The sequence below is a fragment of the Taudactylus pleione genome, unplaced genomic scaffold, assembly GCF_031769625.1.
Source record: "Taudactylus pleione unplaced genomic scaffold, aTauple2 ptg000788l, whole genome shotgun sequence".
NCBI classification, from domain to species: Eukaryota; Metazoa; Chordata; class Amphibia; order Anura; family Myobatrachidae; genus Taudactylus; species Taudactylus pleione.
Window position 1 is genome coordinate 2,056,249 of NW_028285190.1, and position 19,202 is coordinate 2,075,450.

The 19,202-nt window shown below is 43.4% G+C and overlaps 1 protein-coding gene across 1 annotated transcript in view; it reads left to right on the forward strand.

Annotated features, from left to right (window-relative positions):
• MYO3A (myosin IIIA) overlaps positions 1 to 19,202 on the forward strand; it is a 210,841-nt gene that overhangs the window by 123,373 nt on the left and 68,266 nt on the right. Inside the window, exons 21-26 of the mRNA XM_088457809.1 lie at positions 2,772 to 2,901; positions 4,935 to 5,014; positions 6,027 to 6,101; positions 11,863 to 12,068; positions 16,176 to 16,287; positions 17,436 to 17,598. Coding sequence (XP_088313935.1) covers positions 2,772 to 2,901; positions 4,935 to 5,014; positions 6,027 to 6,101; positions 11,863 to 12,068; positions 16,176 to 16,287; positions 17,436 to 17,598 — 766 coding nt within the window. The remainder of the gene's footprint in view (positions 1 to 2,771; positions 2,902 to 4,934; positions 5,015 to 6,026; positions 6,102 to 11,862; positions 12,069 to 16,175; positions 16,288 to 17,435; positions 17,599 to 19,202) is intronic.

Below are 19,202 nucleotides of genomic sequence, written 5' to 3' on the forward strand. Positions count from 1 at the left end.
CTCATACCAGAAATAGCAATGCTAACAAGGCACTTCAGAATATCGCAGAAAACTACTTGTAGAATAGTCAGTAAGTGTAAGTAAGCATACCAGATGTTAGTAAAAAGGTACAACAATAAAAGAGCAAAGTACCGGACACTCTGCAACATTCAGATGACTCTTTGGTAAAGGGCACATCACCGGCTACTCCTCTGTTGATCGACGCATTTCGATTTTTCTTTATCCTGATGTGGAATGGAGTATAGTTTGATTGCCCAGAGTATAGTTTTATCCTCCAGGATCGGAAATTAATTGTAAATACTAAAAGTAATGTGTGGTTCAACTGCAGAGGAACATACAGTACTTTCACATATGCAAGGGTTGATAGGCGATTACCTATTCACCTTCTAGTAGGCAGAATGCATATACTGTAAGTAAAGTTGGTTGGTGATTTATACTTGTGTTGAGGATTTTACCCGACCTTCACATTCAATAAGGGATGATAGCATCATTTATTATTCTGGTACACCCACCATATGAAAGGGGATAAGTTGTAATTTCATCTCAATTCTTTGCCTACATTTTTGGAGAAGCTCCACATTTTCTCTCAACTAACAAATTCATCTTGTGGCTTTATAAGTCATACAGTGTTATGATACGATATCTTTTGTTTTATATGTTGTCACCACCCATGAGATATAGCCTGTGAAGAACATGTTGGATTTAGAGGAACACCATATCAGGAAATGATCCTCTGTTCTTCAAATAAATAAAAAAATATTGTTGATTGCACATATTTTATTTTCACGCAAGGGAAGTAATGTTATACAATTCAAGAGTAAAACTTAAGTGACGCTGACATTGTTCAGGTCAGTGTAACATGATCTGCAGAGAAAAGTATTTAAAAGTTAAAATCAGCAGTGCACCATCCCTCGGCTTAATCTCCTCACTGCTGACATTCTGTTTTACTTCAAATTATTGGGTGTCAAGGATAAAGACACCATGAAGAAAGCTTCTCATTGAGTATTTATTTGAAAACAGAGGGTTACTTTTAAATGTTACCATGTCATGAAACACCATATTTCCATTTAAATTACCTGATGCCCAGCTTTTCCTCGTTTCACGGCACTTTGCGGGTTCTGCATAACGTTGTACATATTCATCCAACAATTTGTAATACAGATGAAATAAAAGGAATTTCAGCTGTGGTTGAATTATATGCAATTGATCATTCACAGAGACTGATTCACTGCATTTTGTTGGTATGTGTGAGATGTTACCGGCAGCACAATAGTAATATTGCAGTGATATGAGCAGTATAATTAGTTTACTTTCATCGTTTGTATTTTGGCTGTTTCCCAGTTCCCACTTTAGCATGTGTAACGAATTGCATGTAACTTGCTATCAGTAATGATTTTATATGAAGAGTTGTTCATTAAGTAGAGATCATCGTGAACAAGGACCTCCCAAAGTGAGGTCCTTATGTACGAAGCATTTGTCCTGCAGATCCATGCTGGCACTTTAGTCTGCTAATGTATTGAGATTTTCATGTCTCAGTGCTAGTAGTTACTGTCTTGGATCTTTGACATTACATGGACAGAAGAGCTGAGATGATGCAATGGAGGATAAGGAGGGGTGCTTCCCGGAGGGGTGATAGTATACTCTACTCTACGCATCAAGCCCTCCATTGAGGGGTGTGATTTCCCTAGTGTGAGCAGGGGAAAAGATCACGAGGGTTAACCCACCATTCAGGTAAATGTGTATAGTAACGTGTACACTTTAGTATAAAAGTGGAAAATGAATACTGAGTAAATTATAGGAAGAGAACCGTATACCGTTGTTAGTTATAAATACAAGTCCTTTTGCAAAGTGAAACTAGTTTCTGCAGAGTCAGGAATAGCTGTACAAATGCACCCTCTCCATACCCCAAATCTTGTTTCTGTAATCTAGCTCTGAAATAAGAGACCCAGTGCACCCAGGACACCAAGAATGGGGGGTACAAAATACCATGGACCAATGCTACTCTGGGGGCCCAGAAGCTCAGGGGTGCGTAATTACACCCCGTTGGATGACATAGACTAGTTCCCCACAGTGCACACTGCATGATAGCACACACTTTTAATTTAGAGCTACTGATGGGGAACAGACATGCACCCGCCCATGAGTGGCCAGGCCCGTCAATTACCATGTCCTAGCCAATCTGTTGACTTTTGCTTAATTAGCAATACAATCCCTTATGCCTGCCCTTATGCCTGCTCCATTTTATCCCCAAACCTTTGTACTTTGCAGAAATCTAGATGCAATTTGGCAAATCAAGGAACCGTGGAGCCAATGCCAGCGCTTTTCCTATCCTCAACCATCTATGTTCGTCAGTGACCTCCAATGTATTAAATCAAATGGAAAGTTCTTTAGTCAGTGTAGCTACAAAAACACTATTCACCTAAGTGAAATCTTAAATCCTATTTAAATAATAATGACTCCTAATATTTATATGTCAAGAATCGCTTGATGAGATTTTGTCTATCACCTAATAATAAAAAGTAGTCCCTGAGCATTGTGGCCACAGTGGAAGATATAACTGTCGCTCCACATTTTATTCTTTGTCAAACACTTTAACTACATTTGCAGACATAAATCAGACAGAGAGAAAGCGATAATAAAGCCGTGCGCACACTGAATAACTCTTCATTGCTGCAGGAAATTGCTTGAGGAATTGAAATTTCTGCGGTCACATTGAAACACTTTAATCAGTTGTTCTACTCTTTGATTTTAACAATGTATTTTATCTTAAGGTTCTCTACAATGCAGCTGGCTTCCTAGAAAAGAACCGAGACACTCTACCCGCTGACATAGTGCTTCTTCTACGATCATCCGAAAATAATCTCATTCGCATATTAGTCACTAATCCCCTAACAAAGACAGGTAAATCTTTTGTTACTCATCCTTTAACTCCATTTTTAATTCAAAAATGCTTTAAATATTCCCTGTAAATCAGTCAATGATTAGTCATAATTTTATATTTTGGGAAGGGCGTACTCCCAGCACACAGAGAGGAAGAGACAGTACCTGCCTGGTCAGGGCCACCATTAGACAAAGGGTGTGTGGCCATATGTGTGGGTCATGGCCAGGTCACATTGGGAAGTGTGGGCCCCATTTGTCTAGGTCAAAACTGTAAGGGGAGTGGCCACAGCATGTTGGGGGAGTGGCTGCACTTCCGTGGCAGGTGCAGGTAGCCAGGTAGGCCCATGTGCCCGTACTTTCTATCTTATATCTTGGAGCTGAGGTGTCTGGTAGTACACTGCTTTATTATTCAGCATCTAAAGACAGGTTGTGTAATTAATACTATGGCTTTTACTGGTGTCAGCAGATATGTTGCCTATAAATATTTGGGCACCATGTTCACATTGTTCATATATTAAGAGGATGAGGAGAGTGGTGGGAGGTGGGGAATGATGAAACACATTAGCCGTAGGGAAGAAATTAATCTCTTCTATTAATTAGACCTCCCAACAAATTTGCTCCACCAAGGCGTGTAGTAAAATCAGAGCTCTGGAAACCCCTTCCATGACTTCACATGCTGCAAAAGTCTGGGATCTTCTCTCTCAAACTATAGTCGGCCAATCACTCCTCCAACAGCCCCAACGCGTTTCAAGTAAATATTCCTTCTCAAGGCATTGTGGTTTCCAGCGTGGAACCGAGAGAATATCCCGGCAGCATGGTATTGTTTGAAGCACCACACATTGTTCATCCGAATTCATATTATCCAGTATATACATTTCTTCTGTTATGAATAAAGGGATCAGAAGAAGCAGTATATTCAGCCTCTAGTTCTTTTTTACACATTTTCCCTGTATTACTGTATAACTACTGTATATCAAATGTTTCTATATGTTCTCTGCTAACTGAATAGGGGAGAATTATATCTCTGCAAAAGCAATCCCAATAAATTGCCCTTACTGAAACAGAACAGATGAAGTAAAGTAATTCTAATAAAATAGAAGGTGCTGCACATTGGTTATTGTTGGCATATATATATATCTGTTTTCGAAAAATGCATCCTTCTCCCCATCTAGAACCAGCAGGGAAATTTATAGAGCAGGAAAATGTTCTCTGATCTACAGCAAACTGCAGTTACCATGAATCAATAACTAAATGATGTGTTACGGAGTGAACAGAGCTGATCCATAGTCCACGGACAGATGAGGCTGCAGATACTGCAATGAAATATGACATTCAAAATACCTTATTTTTTATTTTAGTGTATTCATTTATGTATAGTTTTAAAATGTAGGGCCAGTTTCTGTGCGTGCGCAAGGCTGCAAACGTACTGGCAATTTAGAAATGTGTGCATCTCAGCTGTTTCTCTGTTGCCACTAAAAGGGTGTTTCTGGGTGGCAACTAAGTGGCAACAATGCGAATGCAATAGAAAAGTTTTGTGGGTGTATTCTGGTATATTGCCAGTAGGTTCTATTCTGAGTCATGTGTATATACAGTGGATGCCAAATTCAGGTCTTCTGCACCTAATATGGGGCAGGTGTCAGAAGATGCAGACCCTGGCCACGGTACTCCCAGAAAAATGCAGACTAGTCTCACCCATTCCCCACCCCCAAATGGTTGCAGCCTCACTAGCACACGCAGGGGCGGTTTCTGAGTACCCAGAAATCCCCTCTGACAAACTGGGGAGCAGGCACCATCTTTTTAAGCCCCGCCCCTCACGGCAAAATGCTGCAATTCGCAGGTCAATTGGGAGGAGGCGGAGCTGATATGATGTGATTCCATTAGAAGACCGGTGCAAGTTTCTAACATCGGAGTAGTACGCAAATCATCGGGTTTGCGTGCTACTTTGAATCAGACCCACAGTTATTATAAGATAGTCACAATATATTGTCTAATATTGTTTATGATTAAAGTTTAAAGATAAATAAATGAAGACTTTCGCATCTTGCTACATGCAGGCAATCTTGCGCATACGAAAACCAAGGCAAGAATAAATTCACAATCGTGGTCAACACAGAAGACGTCCAGCAGCAACAAGGTAAAAACCATGTCTTGTGATAAATGATATTGTCTTTGCTACAAGAACATTGATAACCTCCTGTAACAACATCCTGGTCTCTGTGTTTTGTTTTTATTTTATTTCTATCAAGCTGGATATCTTAATGTTATACAAATCTTGTTACTTCTGTGAGGTAAACACATTCGTCCATGTTCGCTGTCTGTCAGCTTGGCTTTGCTATGTAGCTCAACAGAGATATTTTTTTCCTTTATCATACGTACTATGTAGGTAAATATTGTATCATATTATATTATGGAGACAGTATGCAGTTTCTGTGAATAACACTAATGTCTCTCATCCTGTGAATAGTAAGATGAAAGTGACATGTCCCACATTGCACTACGTAACAGAACGGGTGTGGATTGAAAGATCTACAGTAAAAAGGTAGACAATGTCTAGATAGACAACAGCTGTTAGACAGTCAATAGGTCGATAGGAACATAGGTCGACAGGGACAGAATGTCGACACACACTAAAGGTCGACATGTAAGAAGGTCGACAGGGTCAAAATGTCGTCATGAAAAAGGTAGAAACAAAAATGGTCGACACATGTTTTTTTTGTTTTCCAACCCTAATCTTCACCCTAACCCTCCCCTTGGCGCCTAACCCTAACCCTCCCTCCTGGTGCCTAACCTTAACCATCGGGGTAGGTGCCTGACCCTAACTGTCCCTTCTAATGCCTAACCCTAACCCTCTGGTAAGTGCCTAACCCTCCCTCCTGGTGCCTAACCCTAACCGTCAGGGTAAGTGCCTAACCCTAACTGTTGGGGTAAGTGCCTAACCCTAACCCCCTGGTAAGTGCCTAACCCTAACCATTGGGGTAAGTGCCTAACCCTAACCCCCTGGTAAGTGCCTAACCCTAAACCTAACCCTAACACTAAAACTAACAGTAACAGAACAGTATGTGTACAGTGCACTGTTAAAATTCAAAATACAGTTTTAATTGTAGAGCTTACTTGTCACATTGAATTTATTTGTATAATCCCAACAGGGAGATTTTGGAGATGCCCGTCATCCTAGAGAGACCACCAACATGAAAACACAAACAGTGGCATCATATTTCAGAGTAAGTTTTATGTTGATCTTAAAAAACACACAGAGGAGGCAGCCATTTTGTGGCCTGGACTGATATATATCAGAATGCAGCATATCAAATCATGAGGAACCACTGATATCACTGAGGCACTTCATAACCAATGCTCATTAAAGTCACTAGTTTCTAATAAAACTGCAAAATGTGACAGGTTCTCTTCAAACATTTTAGGATAATTAGACATAAAGGGCCTGATTCAGACTAGGATGCAGACGTGGTAGCGGCTGCATCTTTTGTCTCAGTCGCCTCTGTTTCTTTATGCCAGTTATGTGTGGTGAGGTAAATGGCTGGGGAGGCACTGGCTAGTATCAGAGCCAGATTTACACATACATATATGAACCCAAGGGTTCATGTGTGCATTATACAGAGGAGCAGCAGTATATAGAGCTGGGATCTGATAAGGGAAGTGTGGTAAAGGTAGACAGGGGAGGCAGTGACTCACCTGCCATACACTTTTTACTCCAGAGTTTTGACTATAAAAATGATTAGAATAATACAAAGAAGATATTTATAATATTTTCTGTAAATTTTTCCTTATCATTTTTATAGTCAAAACTCTGGAGCAGGGCCATAGCTATGGTAGTGCGGCCGGTGCCATCACACAGGGCACCACAGCTCAAGGGGCGCTGTTTGGGCCTGTCAAATTTCTGTTTATTATCATTCTCACTTGTAGCTTCCTCTTATTTCATCCCCAGCATCTCCTGGCCTCCCCGATCTCTTCCCTGGCCCTTCCCCATGAAGCCATGGCCCTTTTGTGGTTGCATTATGTCTATTTGAAAAATGAGGGGGGCGCCAGTGCTCTTTCTGGCACAGGGCACCAAAAAGTCTAGTTATGGCTCTGCTCTGGAGTATACCTAAGTATGACAGGAAAGGCTCTGCCTCATCTGCCTCACCTGACTGCTGATCACTGCTTTATGCTAATACCCTACAAAGCCCCTCCCTATTGTAAATCTGTGTGCCTGAATGTATGAGGGCTCAGACGCCCACTCGCAGAGTCCGTAGATGCAGCATTTAGCGTATGATGCGTCTTTAGACGCATCATAGCTTGCGCCATCAAAACTTACACTTGGCAAGTTTGTATGGCTTCCTATACGAGCAGCACAGCGTCTTTGGGGTCTATTCACTAAGCCTTGGAGAGAGATAAATTGGATGGAGATATAGTACCAACCAATCAGCTCCTAGCTGTCATTTTTCACAGTTTGTAAAGTGACAGGAGCTGATTGGTTGATACTAAGGAGCTCACAACCGACTCGATGTTGCCCAACAGCGCATGCGCACGACGGAGCCGGCTCCATCGTGCGCATGCGCGAGACCCGGCTAACGACAGGTGATCCGTCGTTAGGGATCTCGTAGCAGACGGGGCGAGCTGTCGATGTTGAGTGACAGCTCGCCCCGTTTGCTGGGCGGGCCGGGGGCGTGCCTAGCCAAACGGAGGCATTCCAGTAGGAGCGCTTGCCGTTTGGGGGGGGCCCCACTGACATCATCAGTGATGTCAGTGGGGAGCTTCCTGCTCGATCAGAGCAGGAAGCTCCCTGGGGCTTAAGGTTGACCATCGCGACCATCACCCTTGTCGGTCGTTAGAGCTGTGGGTGTTAACCCACAGCCTAACGACCGACATGGAGGCGGTCGTTCAGGATGCAAGCGGCCGCCCTGTTTCAGAACGACCGCTTGCATCCTATGACCGCCTCTGAATGAGGCCCTATATCTCTCTCCAAGTCTTAGTGAATAGACCCCCCTTGTACACTGCGACTTTCAGTGACATTCCAGCTCTCACGCCTGTAAAACTCCTATACGACACAAGGGGGTATATTACTAAAGTGCGGGTTTATAGAAGTGGACATGTTACCCATAGCAGCCAATCAGATTCTACTTAACATTTATCTAGCACCATCTAAAAGATAATAGCCAGAATCTGATTGGTTGCTATGGGCATCAACTCCACTTCTAAAAACCCGCACTTTAATAAATATACCCCAACATCTCTGTGCATCTTTTTAGCCATCCCAGTTACCTCCCAGTCACCATCCAGGAACGTCCGTTACATTTCTGCTACTGTGCGTCCAATACTGTATTGCGACTCTGTACATACAAAATCGGAACGCATGCGTTGTGCGACTCAGATGCATGCGCATAAGAAAATGTTGCTCCACTGCGTCCGACATCGCCGCTGCGTCCAGCTCAAAATCAGGCCCATAATATTATATATGTAAGTGTTCTGTTCCATTAGTAAAGAACATATGTTCTGTAGACTATGTGGCAGATTTAATTAGCAATGAGGTTCCATCGGACCTTCTCGTACTAACACTACTAGTTGGGTTATCCTGATAGGAAAACCTTGCTCATGTGCCATATATGTTCCAGCAAAGACCAAGCAAGATTTTCCTACTGTATCCTGTTATGTTTCCAGCAGATGGAACCTCGCACTCAAGTGAATCTGCCCCCATAGTATTATCAGTGGTAGAAAGTATTGACCTCTCTACCAAAAGAAGTGATTTCAATACACTGGGCAAAATTGACTAAGCGGCGGGTTCAAAACCACGGCGGTTTGGTGGCGGTTTGACGGCGGGTTCTATTCTGTTCTAAACCCTGGAGGTTTGGTGGTGGTTTGCAGCAGTTTCTAAATGAGAGCCCTGTTCTATTCTATTCTAAAATGTGTTTTTTGACTGCGGTTTACCGGCGGTTTTGCTATCTGCAGATTTACTAATGCCAAAATTGCTGCAAAACTGCTGTCAAAACACATTTTAGAATAGAATAGAACAGGGCTGTCATTTAGAAACCACTGCAAAACCGCCAGCAAACCCCTGGGGTTTAGAACAGAATAGAACCCGCCGTCAAACCGACACCAAACCGCCGTGGTTTAGAACCCGCTGCTTAGTATATTTTGCCCACTGAGTTTAGTAGAAAAGGGACCATGCAGTCAAACCATATGTGGTCAGGTCTGTTTTTAATCATGTTTGTGTACACTATCACTTTATTATAAAAAAATATATATTAATATATAAAAGTTGCACATTGAGTGTAAAATGTTGTTTTTTTAATTCACTTATCACTTTATTAATAATTTAATTTATTACTTGTAGTTTATTTCCTGAGGCTAGTACCATAATAACCCCCCCCCCTCCCACATTCTACACATCTAGCTGCACAGCATGAAGTCTTGCTAGAGAGCATTTTATTATAATTGAGCTGGTAGGGTCGATTCCTAGGGCAAGTCAATGAATGAGGAAGGCATTGACATCTATTATTGCTGCTCTCTGTGATCACTGTTGCTCCCAGGTGGGTATCCATACCAATGTTCATGTAATAATGTATTGGCTCCTACTTTACTCCCTCTTCCACCTTGATACTCATAGGACAAGTGATCACTGGTGGCTTTTTGTGCTGACCCCTGTGCTCCTCCCAAACCCTGCAATCCAATGGCTTCAGCATTGTTGCTGCTTTAGAAGTTGGTGAGGTGCAGGCCAGATAGGCAGTCACAGGTTATCTTACAATGACGCATTATCTAAGTAGGAATTCCTAGTCAACTGATTGGCTGTGCTGTTATGCACATTGGTGCAGCCAATAATTTGCTGTCATTTCGCGTACTGTAAGTGGGTTTTCTTTGAGTGGTTTCTGCTAGTCCCATTTTATTGTGAAATGTGTTTCAGATGTCTGATCAGTGGCGCCGAGAGGAGGGGGCGGGAACTAGTTACCCGGGCCCGGGCTTGCTGGAGGGGTCCAGTGGGGGCCTGTGTCCGGTACCGCTTCCCCCCCTCTTTTACATCACAGCAGCCCAGCATACGCTGCTGTGTGCTGGGCTGCACTGGGAGACTGCTCGCTGCTGCTAAGAAGCAGCCACAGCAGTCTCCTATGCCTGTGGGGGGAGCGATCAAGCTGATTGCGCCCCCCACTGGTTTTGCACCGGGCTGAGGGGACTCATTGCACCCCCCTTGCCAGCGCGCAGCACCGCTGCGTGGCACTGCAAAACTTTTTTTTTTTACCTAAGGGGGCGTTGTCATGCCACCGTGATTAGGCCACACCCCCTTTTTACCAGGGCCCGGCACAGCTCTTGACGGGCCTGTGTGTGATGCTATGTTGTAAGTGGGCGGGACTTATTTCTTGAGTCTGTATGGACATACTGTCAGGTTAGATAAGGACATTATGGGCCTCATTTATCAAGAGTTTTATCATTCACAACAAGTAATAAAACTCGTTGCGTATGGTAATGGTGCTCCAGCCAATTGGCTTCCAACTGTCAGCTGTTTGAAAAATGACAGTTGGGTGATGATTGGCTGGAGCACCATTTATCATAAGCAATGAGTTTTATCACTTGTTGTGCACAGGGCCGTTACTAGGGTGGTGCGACCAGTGCCATGGCACAGGGCATCACAGGGCAGGGAGCGCTGTTTGGGCCTGTCAATTTTCTGTGTATTATCATTCTCACTTGTTGCTTCCTCTTAGTTTATCCCCAGCATCTCCTGGCCTCCTCTATCTCTTCCCTGGCCCTTCCCCATGAGGCCATGGCCCTTTTTCTGGTGTGTTATCTCCCTATTTAAAAAATAGGGAGGGCGCCAATTCTCTTCCTGGCACAGGGCACCAAAAAGTCTAGTTACGGCTCCGGTTGTGCATGATAAAACTCATTGATAAATGAGGCCCTATGTTTTTTAGGATTTTGCTAAATCAAGAAGCATTCATGAATAGGAATATACAGGAAAATCCTTATTACCGACACCTATATATATAGATATAAAACTCAAATTACTTTGAAAATGTAAGTTACAAAATATACTAGTAATGTACTGTGGGCCTATGCGCTCGTGTGCGGGTCGACGTTTGGCCACTGCGCCGTGCACAAGACTTGGATAGCAACGAGCGCTCCATCGCTCCGGGTCTCGCACCAAAAGGGAGCGGCTGTTGATGTTGATCGACAACTCGCCCCGTTTTGGAGGTGGGCGGGGGGGTGGCTAGCCAAACGGAGGCATTCCTGATGGAACGCCTGCCATTTGGAGGCGGCCCCACTGACATCACTCTATTAAGAGCCAGAAGCTCACTGGGGCTTGCGGGAACAAGACCCTACCACAAGGGTCTCATCGCAAGCCCCGATGGTCACGATGGTCGAGACCATCGCGACCATCACCTGACCGCTCGCAATAGCTGTGGGTGATCACCTACAGCTATGCCAGTGGCCAGGAGGCCATACAAAAAAAAAAAAACGCCCTGATTCAGAGCAAGCGTCCGGCTCTGAATCAGGCCCTGTATACTGTATATTGGGCCTAATTCAGAGATTCATTTAAATTAAATTTTTATGTCAGTCTTTGATGTTTCCAGGTCTGTGCATGTAGAGATCTGTTTCTGCGATGTCGGTCAAGGTGTCCTACAGTTGCAGCATGATAGACAAAGCCAGTGGCTGCGTCCTTGGATGTAGTTTCACTGGCTCCTGGATGTGTGATTTTCCTGGTCATCCTGCCCAATGTTCATGCAGTTGATCCTATGCTGCATCTTCAGACCCAGCACCTGATCACAGAAGCCGGCACTGGGCGTCTTTTTACTTAAGACACCTCCTTAAGCTTTTGCTTAGTTTAGCGCAGCCGCTGTGTATAAAGATACAGCGGCTGTGCTATAGCATTTATCTCTGAATCAGACCCATTGTTATTTATATAATCCATTGATTTACATCTACTGCAGTTCCAATGATGTCTGATGGTTGTGTCATTTGTTGCTCATGTAACTAATGAACGTCATATTTCTGTTTTAGTATTCCTTGATGGATTTATTATCAAAAATGGTGGCTGGCCAGCCGCACTTTGTACGTTGCATCAAACCAAACAATGACCGGTTGCCAAGTAAGTTTGATCGGGAGAAAGTGCTAGTGCAACTGAGGTACACAGGCGTTCTGGAGACGGCAAGGATTCGCCGACTTGGCTATTCACACCGTCTTCTTTTTGCTAACTTTATAAAGCGGTAAGTGCAAGAGCAATAATATTAGACAACTCCTCAGTTCTGGGGCCGACATGTGCTGTAATACAAGTCCCAGAAATCTGTAATCACTAGTCATATCCTCCTTATTTTACTGTTGTGGAGATTTTATTCCTTGCAATAAAGTTTATCAAAGCTAGTTGCTTGTAAGAGATGCTATTCAGATTAAAGTTTTGATAAGATATTGGGTCACATGCAGAGATGAATGTCTTTTACATAAAAAAAAATGCTCAAAATGCGTTGAGGAAAAGAAGCAACTGCTGGTGTATACTGACAGATGCATCTCAGGATCAAGATCTGTAGCAGTCATATATTCAAAAGTCTTACACCAGGAGAAAACAGTAGCATATGTGCAGTGCTGGATTTCTCACTAGGTAAGTGAGGCACGTGTCTACGGGCGCCACTGGCTGGGGGTGACACAGCAGTTTCTCTGCTTCAGGACTTTCCAGTGACCCAAATGAGCCATCTGCTGTGCTGCACAGCAGATGGGATATGTCTGTGAATGACGTAGTTCACAGACATTTCTGCTGTACATACCCAGCAATGCACTAGATATATCATTTGAATGGGCAATATATCTATCAGTGTGTACCCAGTTTAAAGTTGCACACTGCAGGCACAGTTATCAAAATGTAGCAGAGGAGTAGCAGAGTTAAGATGAACACTGGATTTTCAGATTAGGGATGGCCATCAGTGGGCTTTCCATCGATGTTTCCATTGGTGATTAATGTCAATGGCACAAAGCCACCTACATTGACCCATAGATGGTTTGCACCCCTCGAAGGTCACTGCTGCTGGGGGGCACAGCGGGCAGTAGGACGTCATGGGTGGGGCTTAGTGGGCCACTAGGAGGCAAGGCTAAGCTCTGTGCCATCAGAAAGAAGAAAAACAGTTTGGGTCCTAGTCTGCCATTGATAGCGGATAACCATTGGATCTCTGCCATCAATGGCAAAACCATCAACCAGCAGTAGTTAACCATCGATGATATGTATTGAGAGTGAAATCCAACCACAGGTATTATTGGTTCTGACCTCAGTCTCTAGCTTGATGGTGGGGAGACTGATGTAATGTACTCCCTAGACTGCACATGCTAGTTTTAGCCCTGGCTGTGGAGCACTGAGCAGTGTCCGGGGTGAATCCAGTTTCCTGTTTTGGGAAGATGTCAGGAGAGCTGCAGCTGCGGCCACAGGGTATGAGGAGAGCAACTGAGGGCCTGATTCAGAGGTGCAAGCAATACCAGTTGCTGCTATGATTGCGTACACAGTGGACTTGGAGTGGAGAAAATATGCTAATGACTTAGCATATGACGTTGTCTCACATCCACCCCTTATGTGCAAAACCAAAAAGATCGGGATCATTGTTCGCAAGACTAAGCCTATGCTGTCTCAGAATGAGCATATCACCTAATACGCCGGGGCCTCTCCAGTTGCGTACAAATTAGCAGAGGTTCCTTAGGGCACAGCCAGAAAATGGACCCAACACACCTCCATTTTTCTAGCCACCCCCCGTAACCTCCCACAAATGCTAACTACCTGTCACTCACAATGAGAATAAGGGATAGATGTACTAATCCTTGGAGAGACATAAAAGAGTCTATGTACTAAGGTGAGAAAAGGGGTAAAAACGGTAAAGGCAGAGAAAATTCCTGTACAGTACATACCACTTCTCAGTATGTACTAAAGGGACTTTGGCCCTGATTCAGAGCCGGACGCTCTGAAAGAGCGCTCACTCTGAATCAGGGCGTTTTTTTTTTTTTTTTGTGCGGCCTCCTGGCCTCTCGCATAGCTGTGGGTGACCATAGCGAGCTGTGGCTATAGCGAGCGGCCAGGTTGATGGTCGCGATGGTCAGGACCATCGCGACCATCGGGCTTGTGACAAGACCCTTGTGGGTCTAACAGAGCCGGAATCTATCCACTGACATCACTCGGGAACCACTCTCCCAGCCCGCCCACCAAAGGGGGCGAGCTGTCACTCAACATCGACAGCTCGCCCCCTTTGTTGCGAGACCCGGAGTGATGGAGTGCCCGTTGAAATCCGGGTCTCGCGCATGCGCACGACGGAGCCGGCTCCATTGTGCGCATGCGCACTGGCCCATCATCGACCCGGTTGCGAGTGCACAGTCCGTGTGCTATGGTAAGGACGCAGCAGGTTTCCTAACTGTCCCTGTCCTACCTTGAGTTCTTTGGCAACAGTTTCCTCCGGTTGTTGCCAGTTCCTCTGTTCCCGCACTGGGACTCTGAACGCCAGTGTCCCATCCCCAGCACTCTGCTCCTGGAACACACTCACTGAGGAGCTATAAACATACCTGGTGTTCTCAAAACATTGACTTTACTATTTTTACTTTATCATTATTTTTACGTTATTTTAAATTTTTTGGTTTTTCTTTTTTTCTTTTTTTATTATTTTAACAGATTTATTCTTATTTATTTTTTCTATATTTATTTTATTCTATGTCATTTAATTTAATTTCATCCATATACTTTTTCTATTACCTTCTATCTATACATCTTGCTTGTTCTAATCCCATTCTAATGGTGCATACACACGATCAGATTTTTTCTTCAGATATGGACGATAACGATTTAAAAATCGTTCAGTCGTTCATATCTGATGAAAAATCGTTCATATCTGACATGCCTGAACGATGGACGATCAACGATGCGCGTTCCCGTTTGTCAGATAACGATATCTGACATCTGATGGGTTTGCAGTCAGACTTGGACGATTCCATTCATTTTAATGCAGTCAAAAATCGTTCAATCGTTCAAATCGTTCAAATCGTTCAAAACTTTGGTCAAATCGTCCAAATCGTTCAAATCGTTTAATCGTTCAGTCGTTCATCTGACAAATCTGACAAGTCTGACAAATCTGACCGTGTGTACGCTCCATTAAACCTAAATATCATAGTGCACATCTACTGGACTCAATTCTGCCCCTCCCATTATATATATATATATATATATATATATATATATATATATACCCATTCCTCCCAATACATTTTCTACACATCCTATCTCCACTCATTCATTCCACCACCATATTCATAAACATTTCACACGAAAGCGCTCTATATACTTCTATACATATATTGAAACCACTATGGGGCACATTTTTTTGCAAAATGAAAAGGCTTTCTGTATAATGGGTAGGTGTCTTAAGAACCTGTATTCTTTATTCTGGGACCATCTGTGCTATTCATGGACTCCAGTTGTGTTAACAAACCTGGCCCTTGGGTTGTCACCTTTATTGTGGCAAAACACAAGACGGGGCAAATCCGGGAAGCGTGGCCATGTTTCTCAAAAAACAAAAAGAAATAATACTATGTATGGTACCTTGTGCTGCAAAGGGGGCCATCGTGCACTGCAAATGGGGTTGCCATGCGTTGCAAAGAGGGCCGCCATATGCTGCAAAGGTGGTTGCAAAGGGGACAGTGTCCCTCTCAGCAACTGATCTAGGCACTTTTCAGGCTCCTCCAGTACAGAACACAGCATGTCCCTTTCAGCTACGGTACGATCCTGTATAATACAGAATGGGTGGGGACCCTACCTGGCCAACACAGCCCAGAAGGATGGCAAATAAATGTATGAAAATATATAGATATAGGAGGCAGGTCTAGATATGGGAGCAGTGAGACAATGAGAGTGTGACTATAGTGTAAATAGAGTATATTTATAAATTAGCCAGATATGTTGTACTTTACATGGAAGTGCTGGTGAGGAAGCAGATTTGTTCCTGGACCACACCAGATGAGAGCTAGCTCTGAGAGGTCGATGTAGATCCTTTCATAACTTTACAGTACATTGACAATGGACAATTTATCAGTATATATATAGTAACTATATGGCTGTTTACTGATATCCCTGGCCCATACGGTGCAATATCATAAGGCTCTTACTTCTGTGTGAACTAAGGGAAAAAAAGTGAATGCCTTCCCTGGTACTGTACAAACAAAGTTATCATAGTTAAACAACTCTTAAGAAAAGGTACAGTACTCAAAATGTTTATCAATGCACGCGCATATTGTGTGCAGTATTTTGCTGCGACTTGCTAATACTTACAAATTATAAAAACATGTTTGTGTCTTTCCAGGTACTACCTGATTTGCTTTAAGTTTCATGAAGACCCTCCAGTCAGCCCAGAATGCTGTACTGCTATACTAGAGAAAGCAAATTTAGACCAATGGGTATTAGGAAAAACAAAGGTAATTGCTTTAGGACTGGGGGCTCTCAGCAGATATCACTGGCTTATAAGTGAGGTTCCCTGTTGGTTTAGTGACTAACATCCTGCTTGTCCTGACAAAAAGTAACTCCCCCATTTGATAGGATTACTCTTCTAGAGGGTGGAGCTAGTTGCTGCCATCCAAATTGTTGGTAATTCATCCAGCAGTAGAGTTAGGGAAGTGATGGGCTGTTTGACCCATTTCAAAGCACTGTACATTATTACTCTAGTACAGTAAGTTAAAACAATACTTTTGTTCGTAGAAAGATAATAACTGTAATAACATATCAGTTGGCTTTGTCATGTAAGATAAACTTTCTGTTCATATAGAAATCAGGAGTCACACAGATCCTCCCCAAGTAGTAAGGGGGGAGATGGGAGCCATGTGGTGCAGACTGTATGTACATCCTCCTTTGATCTCAGATGGGCTCCTTGCTCTACGTGATGACTCTTCTTTGTGCTAACAAGGAAGTCATGTGATTATTCTCCTGGCAAAAATGAAATCAAGTCTTGTCTTGTTCTCTCATCCCAATGTCCCAGCTTTCAATTAGTGCCAATTAGTGCTAAAGTTCAAAGATGCAATGCTGGAAATCATGTTAATCGTCCTATTGAGCTACTAAATAAGATTTACATGAAATGCAGCCCCATCCATCCATCTTATGCTTGTCTATGGGCCCCCATGATGATCCTACAGAAAATGTGCATGTTTGAAACCATACACTTTCCAACAAAGTACAAATTGCTCCAACATTAGGCTCATGCTCCTTCAGTATTATAAATGTGTCTCTCCAAACCTTCATCTCATTTAAATAATCTCATTATGCAAAACAATGCCTAATTTTACCATGTAGCATAACCCATACTCAGCCAGGAACAGCTCAGATCCACCCAACTCTTCCTATCGCCCAGTGCAATCTTTTTCACACCCGAAATCGCCAACATCTTGGCCTGAAAAGCCATATACTTCTAAGTAACCTGTGGTGCAATCGCACAAAGTAGGAGACTGACATAAATAAATAGCATTTAACGGTCAATTTTTTTTTAATGGTTTGTAAATTACCTTCATTATCACCTAATTTTTTAATGCGTGAGCTATTATAAAGTTTATGTTTCTTTATTGTGTTGTGTTAGGTTTTCCTCAAATATTACCACGTGGAACAGCTGGACCGGATAATAAAGACCATAGTTGGTAGAATTGTTTTTCTTCAAGCCTGTGTCAAAGGGTGGCTGGGGGCAAAGAGATACCAGAAGATAAAGTATAAAAGAGAGCAAAGTGCAGTGAAAATACAATCAGGTAATCCACAACTGCATACATTTTAGGAATATTTTAGTTATTTTATTGTAGCGAAAAACAACAGAGCTGTAACATCATGGTTACAAAATAGAATTTTAATGTTGTCACTTACACTGCAAAATTGCAGCTAATATCAAGCAATTGGACCAATAATACAGTATTTGTGACCTGAAATCAGACAAAAATCCTGACAATATTCAAATCTACTGTAGATTTATTAGATTATTATTGGGCGCTAGCTGGGATACCCAGCGTTACCCGGGTTGAAGAATGGACCTTGAAGTACATCTGCAATCTTCATACTTTACATTGCAGACCAACATTTGAGACCATGGCATATGAAAATGTGCTTGCAGGAAATTAGTAACTGTCAGTGCAGGTACAGCGTGACAGACTCACTGTTCTTCCATTGGAGCTCTGCCTCCCCTTCACTGGTAGATATCAGCCTGTGCCTTCAGATCATGCAGTTTAAGGCAATGGTAGACATCCACGAACTTGCTTAAACAAAACTTTCAAATCAGAGACTCCACGGCCTACTAGGTGGGCACCATGTAGACCTCCATGGCCCTGACAAACTTAAAACATAGCCAAAAACCTAATCCTGGTCAAACTACACCACCATGCCAAATTTGGTGGAGCAGTGAACAAAACTCAGGCTAGGCATAAAGGACAGACAGACACACACACACACACACACACACTTTCTCGCTTATTATATAGACTAATGACCCACACTGGCTTAGAATGGGAGCAATTTAATCTCGCCAAAGCCCCCTGCATCTCATAACAATCTATGCCATGTCAACACAGTCCCCTGCATCTCACCACAACCCCCTGTTTAGCACTCCTGCCCCCTGCATCTCACCAGTGTCACCAAAAGCCCAACTGCTGCTGCCCTGCAGCTGGCTGGGGCCCAGCCACTGGGATGTGCTGGGAAGGGAAGGAGGATCTTGGATGAGAGATTTGTATTGCAGCTACCATAAGCATTATCAGCAGCATGTCCCCAGGGCTGGGGCACCTGTGTATATTTCAGTAGCCTCCATGTGCACCCCTCCCCGGGAGCTGATCATGTTGATGAGCAATGTCCTCTTTGCACATGTACCCTGTATTTCCTGGGCTTCTTGTTGAGCTTCCTCGCTGTGTTGCCCCTGTTCAAGAATAATGCTGACATCCGTAGGAGGTGCCTTCTGTTCACCGAGGTTGTGTAGCTGAGCGGGAACATTACGCTGGAGAGTCAGCACTTCAAGTTGGAGGAGGGGTGGCCAAAGTCCGCCTGCAGGTTCAGTGTAGGCATGGACATTGGAATTCGATGGATACTAACCATCAATGTTTTTGTTCCGATGGTAGTGTTTGTACCATTTGATGGTGGCGGTCCGATGTTTGCCACTATGAAATGGAAACCATTCTATGGTATTCTGATGGGTTTTTAAAAAAAATTCCTGATAGATATGCCTCCCCTGTCTCCTTCCTGGCTTCTGTGTCTGCATGAAGGCATCTTCATGGGTCCATTGGAAACTGTCTCTCACTCACTGTCTCAGACGTGACCCTGCTCAGTCCCTGACTCCCTCCCTTCTCTAGGCTGCTGCTAAGCAACAGGGCACATT